At 42.3% G+C, this 12,133-nt stretch overlaps 2 protein-coding genes across 2 annotated transcripts in view; one reads left to right on the plus strand and one right to left on the minus strand.

Annotated features, from left to right (window-relative positions):
- The window catches only part of helz (helicase with zinc finger), a 29,953-nt gene extending 19,403 nt beyond the window's left edge, over positions 1–10,550 (plus strand). The window contains exons 22-33 of the mRNA XM_037471157.2: positions 1,029–1,212; positions 1,516–1,744; positions 2,296–2,620; positions 4,362–4,407; positions 5,049–5,236; positions 5,703–5,907; positions 6,008–6,090; positions 6,203–6,707; positions 7,227–7,482; positions 7,680–8,370; positions 8,788–9,064; positions 9,462–10,550. Of these exons, the coding sequence (XP_037327054.2) occupies positions 1,029–1,212; positions 1,516–1,744; positions 2,296–2,620; positions 4,362–4,407; positions 5,049–5,236; positions 5,703–5,907; positions 6,008–6,090; positions 6,203–6,707; positions 7,227–7,482; positions 7,680–8,370; positions 8,788–9,064; positions 9,462–9,919 (3,447 nt within the window). The 3' untranslated portion in view covers positions 9,920–10,550. The remainder of the gene's footprint in view (positions 1–1,028; positions 1,213–1,515; positions 1,745–2,295; positions 2,621–4,361; positions 4,408–5,048; positions 5,237–5,702; positions 5,908–6,007; positions 6,091–6,202; positions 6,708–7,226; positions 7,483–7,679; positions 8,371–8,787; positions 9,065–9,461) is intronic.
- The window catches only part of tppp2 (tubulin polymerization-promoting protein family member 2), a 155,739-nt gene that overhangs the window by 92,139 nt on the left and 51,467 nt on the right, over positions 1–12,133 (minus strand). The gene's annotated exons all lie outside the window — the stretch shown is intronic.

Consider the following 12,133-nt stretch of genomic DNA (forward strand, 5'->3'; position numbering starts at 1 on the left):
TTCCTTTGGGTAGGGAAAAGTTTAAACACGACCAATGCAACGTTAATCAAAAAAAGCTTTACTCTTTGGGCTGTGAGAATTCCTAATATAAAATACCTGAGAACGTGTTGTATTCACGATGCATTGTAGTCGGTACATTGCCCTTTGTCTCCGTGCATAAACGTGATGATGATTCCTAAATACGTTAAAATTATCAATATACAATATTGTTACAAATAATGTTGTGATTTGGCTATTATGACATGCCATTTGATTTAGATTATTAAGTTGACTGGTCAAAGCGGAATGGACAGCACCGTTTATTTCTCCTCATCACACCCCCTGACTTTGATAATTGAAGATGAAACCCATGAAGTCTATTAGGAGCTACAGTGGTCACCCAGGATGCATGATTTACTGACCGTGCTCGCCTTGGTTAGGTTTGCCTCCAGAGTCATTTGTGTTCATTGACAAGGTCTCACCTTTGACCCTTTATTGACGAGTTCCAACCAATTAATCCACGGCTGCTTCTTCACTCTGCTCCCAAACTGTCCGCAATGCCAAATTAATTACCTTCAGTCTCCCCGATACACCATCCGTGTCAAACCAGCGACAGCTTTATCCTAATCTTGCTAAATCAAAATGTGGTACGCATGTCTATTTGATATTCTTGTGTAAATGTCTGGGATGGGCTTCAAGTGGAAGAAAATATCTCCACGTCAGTTCAAAGCCTCTGCGAGAATGACCCATTCAAAAGCAGCTCATAAAAAAGGCAACAACTCTTGCTTTGAAAAAGAAACCAAGCAAATCCATACTGTCTGTGTAATAAAACTAATACGCAATGTATGGAATTTAAAATGAAATCATCGTAATCTGTGCAGTGAAGCTTATGTTTAAAAATGATCAATAATCTTAGGAATTAAATCCAGACATGTTATACATTGTGGTAATTTTTGCAACGCTTGGTGGTACAATAGTTTTAGTTTGAAAAGTCTTATTCTCCCAGAAAGCTTAAAGCCTTTTTTTCCCCTTTTCACCCATCTCCACAGGTATTCGAAATTGTTGAGCGGGTGGAAGAGTTGCGCAAGAAGTGGCCAGTGTCCTGGGGTAAACTGGACGACAGCAGCATTGGAGTCGTGTCACCTTACGCCGACCAGGTGTTCCGCATTCGTGCTGAGCTCCGAAAGAAGAGAATGCATGAGATTAGTGTGGAAAGAGTGCTGAATGTCCAAGGTGAGGAGGAAGTATTAAGCATCATGCATGTCGGCGTGTGTGTAGTTACCGGCTCAAACCGTGAAACTTGTGCCACATCAATGTATCTCTTCATGACTAATTTGACATTTAATTGGCCTTGTTGCTGTTACCAAAAACTGATGTTTTCCTATACGACCGGAACCTACCAAACGCAACGCAGATTTCCGTGCTTCCTCTGGGTGCCTGAGCCGATTGAAATAGTTTATTTTTACTATTGATGACTCCCCATTGCAGCAGCTAACGATTGCCTACAGTTTTTTAAGCCATCTATCTTTTATTTAGGCAAACAGTTTCGGGTGCTGTTCCTCAGCACGGTGCGGACGCGGCACACCTGCAAACACAAGCAGACGGCCATCAAACGTAAAGAGCAGCTAGTCGAGGACTCGACAGAGGACCTCGACTATGGATTCCTCTCCAACTACAAGCTGCTCAACACGGCCATCACCAGAGCGCAGTCCCTGGTTGCAGTTGTGGGGGACCCCATTGCGCTCTGTTCTGTTGGGCGCTGCAGGTAAATAATGGCCCTTTTCTTCCTTCGGCCTTTTAGGACTGTAACATAACAAGTTTGTGTGTGATAGTTGGGGAATATCAATTATTGTGATGTTGTAAATCTATAGGACCATGGTTTTATATGTAGTCACGTCTTTTCTCTATTTTAATATCAATTCACTCTCTGACCCCTTGTCCACCCCCGATCTCCCTAGCAACTTTCTGTTTTGCCTCTGCTAACATGTTGGAAAAGATCAATTATTCTTTTTAATAACATGACCCTTTTTCTGAGTTTTTGTTCTCATGATTATAGTCGTCAATGTGGACTACTTATTGTTTGACAGTATACTTCCTATACTTGTGTTCCTGCCCCTCCTTTTTTCATTTTCTTTCCCTGTGTTGCAGCATCATTTTCCTTATCCACATATTCCTTCTTCACTAAACACTGCTTTAATTGTGCATTTGTTTCAACAGATGTATTTGTTATATTCAGCCGCCCGATAGAGCTGCCAACCGTAACAAAAATAAATTCAACAAATTACCATCTGTTTCCTCTTTTTTGCGCCTTTCTAGAAAATTCTGGGAGCACTTTATCTCCATCTGCCACGAAAACGCAAGTCTCCATGGCATCACCTTTGAGCAGATCAAGTCTCAGCTGGAGGCCCTGGAACTCAAGAAGACCTACGTCCTCAATCCATTGGCCCCAGAGTTCATCCCTCGTGCCCTCAGGCCGCAGCAAGGCCACCACTCTTCATCGCAGGCCCTCCACCCCCACCATCATCCACATCCTCAGCATGCTCAGGCCCCCTCTAACAAGCAGGGTCCGCAGCTCCAGCAGCAGCAACAACAGCAGCAGCAGCAGCAACAACAACAACAACAGCAGCAGTCCCCACCTAAGGTGATGCAGTGTTCCCATCCACCTCTTCTATTATGTGCATAGACAATCTGGGCATTTAAAATCCAGACACCAATATTATTTGTTGCTGGATACACTTCTGCGGCTTTTCTTCAAGTACAGAGTTTGCACTTGATGATTTTTGGCCAGCCCAGATGTTGCAGGTTTTCCGATGTTCATGTAATGTGTTTGGTAACCACCTGTTGGTTTTACTTAAAGTAGTAAACAAATTATTCAGAGAAGTTTGAGTGCGTTTGGCATATAGAGCTGAAAAATGGTAAAAGCGCTGCATGTTGCATACTTAAAGCACATATCTATTAAATTGCTTGTTTGATATATACTCCACAGTAATTACCTAGTGCGCCAACATGTTGGCCCCATAAAAACAATACTGAGATAAATTCAGCATTGCCGGTTCAGATGTGGTGTTTGATTGTTTAGCTTAAAATGTCTCTGCGAGTTGGTCTTTCCTCGTGTGGTAAAGGTTAACGAAATCCACACAGCTGTCAACCTGCTGCCATCTCCCACTGGGCCTGATGAGCCTCAGCTCCGCAGCACCAGCCCGTCTTACATACAATATATTGTTTCCTTCAGCACATCCAGCATGTTGCTTATTTAAAGGTCAACCCATTCTTGACCATTCTTACAAGGCAGAAGCACCTGCTGAGATGTACAGCAAAAATAATCCAAGCAAATGTATTTTGATAATTATTTCACTTTTAAAAGTGTCCTGCCATAGTTTTTATTCAAACCTGTGTTATACGGCTCAATGGAGGTGCTTCTATCTTTTTATATATGCCGCTGCTGGTCAACATTACACTAATACCATACATTGTAAGTATTATCCAATTCCAAAAAATTAGGCTCATTTGTCCAAACTATTTTAGTGTTTACAGTGTAAACGGCAGAATAAAATAATTGCCTAATAAATCAATTTGTAGACAGTTGATCATTGTTGTTAAACGCGATAATCATTCATAACTTGGTATTAAAGGGCTGGAATATTACATATATCGCATACTATATTAAAAGGACTGAACATAAAATTGCAATTAGGTAATAATTTATTCAGACTTCTATAAACTATACAACATTGACACTGTCACCAGAAATGCTAAATACCATAAGAATTGAAATATTTTAACATGGTTAACCAACCAACTAGATTTAACTTTATTTACTGACCTTTTTAGTTGGTAGATTTGATACTAGAAATATTGTATTCAGTTTTATATTTATTTTTAGTTGGCAGAATCCCCAGAAAACCCTTTGTTCATAATTGCTCGCTAAAATCCATGCAAATGTGTTGTCCGTGCCAAAGAACGCTGGTATCCGTAGTAACATAAATACTATAAAGACATTATGGGCTTCATAATGATTCCTGTTATTATGGCTAGCTTTCCCTTACCCGAATGCAAAAGGTAGCGGCTTCATACAATATCAGCCTTGCAGTAGAGTGGGTCTCACGGAATTGAGTATTGTCATTAAAGTCCCCCACTAAGAGGAAGCACATTCAATCTGTTAACACCACGGTAAACTGTGAGCGGCTGTGTACCACAAGACCAGCCACTGACACGGCTCAGAGTATTCTTGCATTTTAATGATCACTAATCGATGAGGTGTGGTCCACCTACACTCAGTTATGTAGAGATCTCAATGAGCCCAGTGGTTTGCAAATGTGTGCATGCCCCCATATTAAGTGTTGCATCATGACTTTCTAAGGGTTTTTCTTTCTCGTTTACAGGGTAAACATGCAAACCACACAGAACATCTTCCGCCTGAAGGATATGGTGAGTTTTCCTGTTAATTATATAAATATTTAAAAAAAAAAAATGCAGGCAAAATGTGAGACTTATCCCTGATCTGATGCAATTAATAAATGCTGCATCAAAGAGTCAAAGTTCTTCTACCTCTACTATTGGAAATAAACCCCACCAACATAGCATAGCTCCGTTTTACTAAATGTTTTTATTATCGTCAGGTATTCATTTCATCTTTATATTCCCTCTAAACCCTCAACGCAAATGTGTACACATCAGCACGAAATGAGCGAGTCTAATGCAGCAACGCAGATGGGTGGACGAAGGCCTGAGGCTGTCAAAGGCATCTGTGCGAAGCAGAACAACACAGCAAGGAGTTGTTAATAAGACGTTTGCTACGGGAAGACGATTGATTTGTTTCACCTGCTGCAGGATAAACTAATGCCAACTGGGGAAAAAAAATCAAATTACATTTTCAGGGTTCAATTCTTCCTTTTAATGCAGTTTGGGCCTCGGGCATTCATAGGAAGTCATTTTGGTTATTGTGCAATATTTCCACATATACGAAAAAGCCTCAGGCCTGTGTGTTGGTTACTGTCAATGTGTCTCCCCCTTATTTTAATAATAATTTGCATCTACTTGTATTGCCATTCCATCTTCTCTCGTTGCAGCGCAACCCAACCCAGCTGTGTTAATGGGAAACCCTATTAGGGCATTCACACCACCCTTGGGTGGCCCACCAGCTGCCATGGGCAAGTCACCCAGTCCTGTTCAGAGGATAGATCCTCATACAGGCGCCAGCATCCTCTACGTCCCCGCTGTGTACGGTGGCAACATGGTCATGTCTATGCCCCTGACTGTAAGTTTCCAACAATGTTGCATATCAAGTCTCAAAGAATTTTATCAAATTGTTTTTTTTAAAGAAAATAAATCTATGAAATCATTGTAAAATATGTTCATATTTTAGCAACGGATATAGTTGTTTAACAAAAGAATATATTATTTTGCTGATGCAAATGTGACAACCAAGGTTAATAAATATATAATCATCCAATGTACTGTTGATTGGTGTACTGTATTTGTGGGAATTGAGTTCTATATTTGTCATCTAGTGTAATATAATATCTCCTTTACTCGTATAACACATACAATGTATTAGCTGTCTGCTATTACATTGCTCATTTGTAAGAAATAGACTACATATTTGAGTTTAGTTTCATCTGCCACATTAATTGATCAAGTGCTATCTGTAGTCCAGTTTGTGTTTACCTCCCTCCCTTCTGTCACGGCGTCTAAATCAAAAATCTGTGTTTTTATTTTCTTAGTTGCCTTGGCCAGGTTACCAGAATCGATTCCCTGTAGACCCTCGCATTATGAACCACCCGGCGGCCATGGCCTACAACTTCAATCTGTTGCAGGCCCAAAATCGAGGCTCCCCCATCCCGTACAGTGGGATGACCCACTCCTCTCATCTAGGAATGGGCCAGCCCAGCCCTGACAAGGAGCTGCAGGCGGACCCCATCAGAAATGGTATGCATTAACCAGCCAAATCACAAGTTGCTGTAATTGTATTGCATAAAATATAATGAAAGAATTGAATATTTTGTTTTGGGGTGTTTTAACTTTTTAGGTAAATTAGAAGGATGTCCAAAGTCAGAACAGAGTCGTCTTCAGACACCAGAGAGGAAAAGCACCGACATGAAGGAAAAGCAGGCAAGTTGTTGACATAATGCTCTTCTTTGACCTTAATCATCTTGTCTTATTTTGATGTAGAGCCACAAGTCTTTCCTTATTCCTTGTTTTTATTTTTTATTTTGGGCTCCAGGGAGATTTGGACTCAGGCCAGAGCCGAAGTCTAGATGCTCAGCCAGACGGACTCGTTGGCTTTCCCAATTCGCTGCTCCATCGAAAAGATCCCCCAGCTGCTCAAAGACCTCTCAACTATCACCTGGCACCACCCAACCCAGCTTTCCCTCCTCACCCTGCCAGTGGGCGGGCCTTCCCCCCACAGTATCCGGTCTCTAGGCTTCCTTATCGTGTCGGCCAGCCTCAACACCCGGGGATGGCGCCACCGAGTCAGCAACAGCTCAGCCCTGCCTACACCGGAGGCAGCCACAACGCTTCCTTCTTCATTGGCCCCATGCCTTCTCACAGGGCTGTCCAATCTCCCACTTTGGATGGGCCCGAGCCTGCAGGGGTGGAAGACATGAGTGGCTCCATTCGGACTCCAATGGGCCACCCGGGGGGTCATCACCCTGGCCTGTCACAGCATAACCGCGTCAACAGCTTTGCGGAGGACGGACAGGATGGAGGCCTTGGAGATGGTTTGGGTAAGTTGAGCATCATATTTATTTTCTCTATTAGGCAAACCCATATAGCTAGAATGTGAAATGATTATTTGTTTGTTATTGTTAGTTAATTTGAATTGATACAGAAGATGTCAAGTGGCTTTTTATTCTAAACCTTTCTAAAGTAACCAAGAATAAAAAAAATAATCTCACTTATTTTCCATAAGAGAGACTAAATAGTAGTAGCTTTTGTCCGCTTTAAAACTTTATTACTTGGTGGTTGGACTATGAGTAGACATCCAGTGTTCATTAAAGTGAGCAAGCAATGTGTCCCTCCCAGAAAATCATTTCTTTTTTTTAATGAGAATGTTAGTAGATCGGATTGCACATAAGATTAATTTAATGATAGAAACAAAAATAAATACTGAAAGCTGAATTGCAATACACATTTTGTCTGCATTTTTTCTGATGGCACACAATCCTATGATTATTTTTTCCCTTCTTCTATAGAAAATAAATGCTGTCAACTGACTGCAACTAATCACACGGTTCCCCTTTCAGACCTGCAGGGCCCCCTGGCTTTGGAGGCCCTCAGCCAGCAGCAGCAGGCAGCCAGACTGGGCCAGTGGGGGGAGGCGGCAGGCCCTTTTCTCCAGGGAAGCGTTCCTTTCCCTCTTCCCCAGCAGCTTGCCCACCTTGGTCAACCTGGCATGGCTCGCTTCCCCCCTCAGCTGCTCCGGCCAGCCAGTTGGGGCCTGAGTGCCAATATCGAGGATGAAGCTGTCCCTTCTGCTTCCACTGGACCACCTTTCACCAGGTAGGACATAAAAAGAGTTTGTATTAAGTGTATTAAGAAGTTGTATTAAATTGTTTTACAGTTGTTCTGTGAATGTTTTGTAAAGTTGAAATTGAGTAATATCTGCTACGTTCTTGGTCCTTCTATTGTTAAACCTTGTAATTGTTTTTGCTGAATAGCGTTCTTTTCCATGAGACCTTTTTATTATCCATTTCCAGGTACCCCGGCCTTTTGAGAGAGCTTCCCCCACATGAACAAAATGAACCTAGGGATGCAACTGAGATGCAGCCCCCACCTCAATCCCGTCTCCTTCAGTACCGTCAGTCCCAGTCCCGTGCCTCAGGTGACCCTTCATCCTCTTTAGCCCCCACCCCGAATCACGCTAGTTCATTCCCATCAGGACCCTACTCCCATGATGCAGGCCGCGATCTCCTTAACGACAACCCTCTCAACAACCCAGCTCTGCAGCAGCAGCATCCGGGAAACCCTCTGTATAATACTGGTAGCTACCCACATCAGCAACCAACCCACTCTGCTGGCAACCCTTCATCCCAGGTCAAATACCTGCTGCAGGAAGCCCAGTGGCCTCATGTTGGAGCTGCGTCAGTGAGCCCACCGCAGCAGAACCACCTGTTGGGAAACCAGGGCCACAGCCTTCCTTATGGACTGCCCATCATGCCTCATCCCAGCAGGCAGGAGCAGGTCCACCTGATGCAACTTCACCATCAGCACCAGCAGCAGCAACAGCAACAACAACAACAACAGCAGCACCACCAACACCACCAACAACAACAACAACAACCACCACCACTGCATCCACAACAACAAAGTCAAGTTCCAGACCATGAGAGCTACCACCCACTTCCCCCCCGAACATCAGCAGCCACAGCCCTTCACAATGTAGATGAGGTAATGTCACAGGCTTAATCCATTTGAAAAGGAACTGTCGTTACATTGTATGCTTGAGGGGACAGGCTTCTCATAACATCCTAGTTTAGTGTTGTTTTTTTTACTCAATGACTCAAGTTCACGCCTTTTGCCTGCCTTAATGTGGGCAACTTGTTCGGCCACCAATGTTGCAATGTTTAAAATTTTAAAATTCACTGCATAAGTCAACCTGGACCGTTTTATATGCTTGGCTTAAGTTTATTTGTGTCAATTATGATAAACAAATGAGTAAGAACTGCACTAAACTAGGTTTATTAATGTTTTGGTCCTTTACACAAAAGCTGGGTTTTATAATGTGAAAGTCATTTCTCGCCCCTCTGACTTATTATCTCATCCTCACCCTTTTTTCTCCCTCATCCATTGTTTCTGTCTGTGCAGTATGAACCCAGAGGTCCAGGCCGGCCTCTCTATCAGCGTCGCATCTCTTCTAGCTACCCAGATGAACCGTCTCTGGTCAACGCCCATAATGCCCAACAGCAACAGCCCTGTACGTCAGACATCCAGGACCACCCCCATCAGCACATACAGCACCCACATGCCCCCTACGGTTACCCCTCACACGACCTCTGGCCCAGCAACGGTGGGGGTCCCGGCTCGTTCCAGAACATTCCATGTAACGGAGCCGGTACACTCAGTCAGCACCGGGACCTTCTGGGTAAGCACCTCCCAATGTAATGTTCAGCCCCCAAGCAAAGCAGAGCTTTGTTACATGACTGCTGGTCTCTGCAGTCTCAATCATGGCTTCCTAATTGTGTTCAGAATTTCATGCTTTTTACACGATATCTTTACTTCAAATGTGTCTTTTAGGAAACATTTTTAATGAGACATGTACAGTAAAATGTTTTTGATGAAATATCACAAGAGTTTTTCTGACGGAAGTTGATGTGTTCAAGGACCATATGACATGCCTGGCTACGATTAAAGCTTTGGTTCTGGAGACTATTTAAAGCAGGCTTTTCAATTCTGGTTTGGGGGGGGGGGGGGGGGGGTGAGAGAGCTAAAGCCGAATCATCAGAGTGGTTTAGAAAACTATTCCTTCTGTTCTGTTTCAGCTCCAAAGGCCCTACGTCAGTCGGAGGAGCAGGTGAAGGCTGAGGTCACAGCCGCACAGCAGACTCACCCACACTCCCTCAACTCCCTTCAGCATCTTGGACAGTTTCCTCCTCTCAAGCCCAAAAACAAGCAGCAGCAGCAGCAACAACAGCAGCAGCAGCAACAACAACAACAGCAACAGCAGCAACAACAACAACAACAACAACAACAACCACCACCTCCCCCGCCGCCACCCCCACCCCCCCCGCCGCAGGCTCCCACGGAGGCTAGCCAGGGGGCTCCAAATTTAAGCAAGCCACCAACCATGTCCTATGCCAGCGCCCTCCGTGCTCCACCCAAACCCCGAGCTGTTCGCCCTGAACAGGTCAAGAAGAACAGCGACCCTCTCTCCCTCTTACAAGAGCTGAGTATAGGAAGTTCAAACGGTAGCAATGGGTACTATTCCTACTTTAAATGAGTGTCACCCCTCCCAAATATTAAGTAAGTAATGAAATATAAAACTAAACAAACAAAAAAAAGGTAAAACTTTCTAAAAACTCCACAAAAAAAAATGGTGCAAAGTGCATTTACAAATTGTTTCTATAGTAGTTTTTTCTGCCTTTTGTTTCATTTTAACTTTTTATTTGTTGCAGTCATCTTTTTTCCTGTTTCACATATCTGTGACGAAAATAAGTATATATATAATAAATGCATTACTGGTATATATACATACATATTATGTATATATGAATATATACTTATATAATCTACACTTGTATATGTACGTAATGCTAAAACAAAAGTTATAAAAAAAAATAAAAGAATAAACAAATTAAAAAAAAGAGTTTGGTTGACCACTAAGCTACCTGCATATTTTTCCTAATTGAAGTTGGTTTTGTCGGTTACTAAATAAGTATGTTGACTATTTTATCATTTTGTATTCCTTATGAGTGGACGTTACGTCTTGATTTTTCATTCTACTGTAGTTGTAACGGACAAAAGCTAAGTGGTCAACCGACACAAACTACATGGAAAAGTGTATAGAAGTAGATCAAATTTCCTCTAATCTGTAAATATGAAGAAAATAAAAGACTGAATTGTATGCCACAGACATGTCCTTAAATTCCTGTATCATGCTAGTTTTTGCATTATGAATTATTTTCTGTTTATTGGCGTCTGATCCTTAATTCTTAGACATCCTGGGAATTCTCTTCAGTGATTAAGTAGTAAATGTGATTATTTACTTTTTAACTAAATTACAATAGAACTATTGGTTGCGTGTTTTACTTTTTACCAATTTCTCATCAGCAACAAAAATGAGTGTGAAAATGTCAGATTTGCAGCAGCCCTGTCATTCCTCTTTTGTTTGGTTTTAAGGATCAGAGAACACCAGACACCACTGTCAATGATAAGATTTTCCCAAACTGCTTTGCTTGTGGCTCAGAAATTTATTTTGTTTTATTGTATCCGTTTTCTTTGTGTCTTTGTGTCAGCAGAACTCTTCAACGCAGATTTTTTTTTTTTTTCAATGACTGTTGAGGATTTTGTCACGAAATGATGTTGGGCTTTTGTTTTTGTTTTTTAAAAAGGTTGCCGTACTCTGAAGGTTTGTGAAAGTGAAGCGAGAGGGGTGAGGTCAGTGGTGTGTCATGGTAAGTTGAAACTGAGGGGGAGATCAACGCTGCCTGTCAGTCATTTTTGAACAAGCCTTTTTTTTGGTTAAATCTGAAGTATATTGAAACTGTAGATTCACAGTAAATACACATCGGTAATACACTAGTGTTTGTGGCCTTTCATTTGGTTGGAGGCGGTGTGGATCACAAGTGTCATACTGTACTAATTGGATCAGCGATTATGTCTACGCTCTAAACCAGATTACCCAAATACCATTCACCCTTTTGTCAGGTAGACATTCTTGCTAATGTCTGAATTTTATGAACTGTATCATTAGTTGGTGATGTTGGCATTGATTTTTTTTTTTACCATACAAGAATAAGTCAAAATCATTTCCAGGATAACTTGTTTTCAAACAGATTCCTCATCTCTTTTCAACACTGCTTGAGATTTAACCCCAAAAATTCTATAAGCTGTTCAAAGACGAATGACTGTTAATGTGTCTGTTGTGTTTCAAATCAGAACAACTCGTTAATAACAAAGGCAGGTTGGTTGTTTGTCGTCCACAAGATTTCATCACTTTCAACTTTTCCCCGTCTGATCTGATCGATACATTCAAGTGTTCGATTGATCGCCTTTTGATTGAACTGAAAAAAGCCGAGACTGCTTCATAATTGCGGCATCAACATTACTGTGGCCACACGGTGACCTGATGAGCGCAACGCATGACCATTCATGTCTGAGGTCCAGTCAGCGAGTTCCTTATTGGCCGATGTACCAACTCGCCACGGAGCTTTGATGCAGGTGGAGTTCACTGGTGACGTAGGAAAGTACCTTGGATAAAAAAAATGTTAAAAATACTAGATCTGCCTCGTTTTATCCTCTTTAATGAAGGCAGTGCTGGGCCCGGTGACGTGGCAGTCGCTCCCCGTTAAATCTCTTGAAACATCTCTTCCCCACGTTGAATATCCTCGATGTGTTTTCAGCAGTCAGCGGAGAGCTTCGTGGTTTTAGTTGTGCGGTTTTGACGTAACACAATGGTCCAGGTGTTCTGACTTGGTGGAGGACAACACATACT

This window comes from Pungitius pungitius, chromosome 9, assembly GCF_949316345.1.
Source record: "Pungitius pungitius chromosome 9, fPunPun2.1, whole genome shotgun sequence".
NCBI classification, from domain to species: domain Eukaryota; kingdom Metazoa; phylum Chordata; class Actinopteri; order Perciformes; family Gasterosteidae; genus Pungitius; species Pungitius pungitius.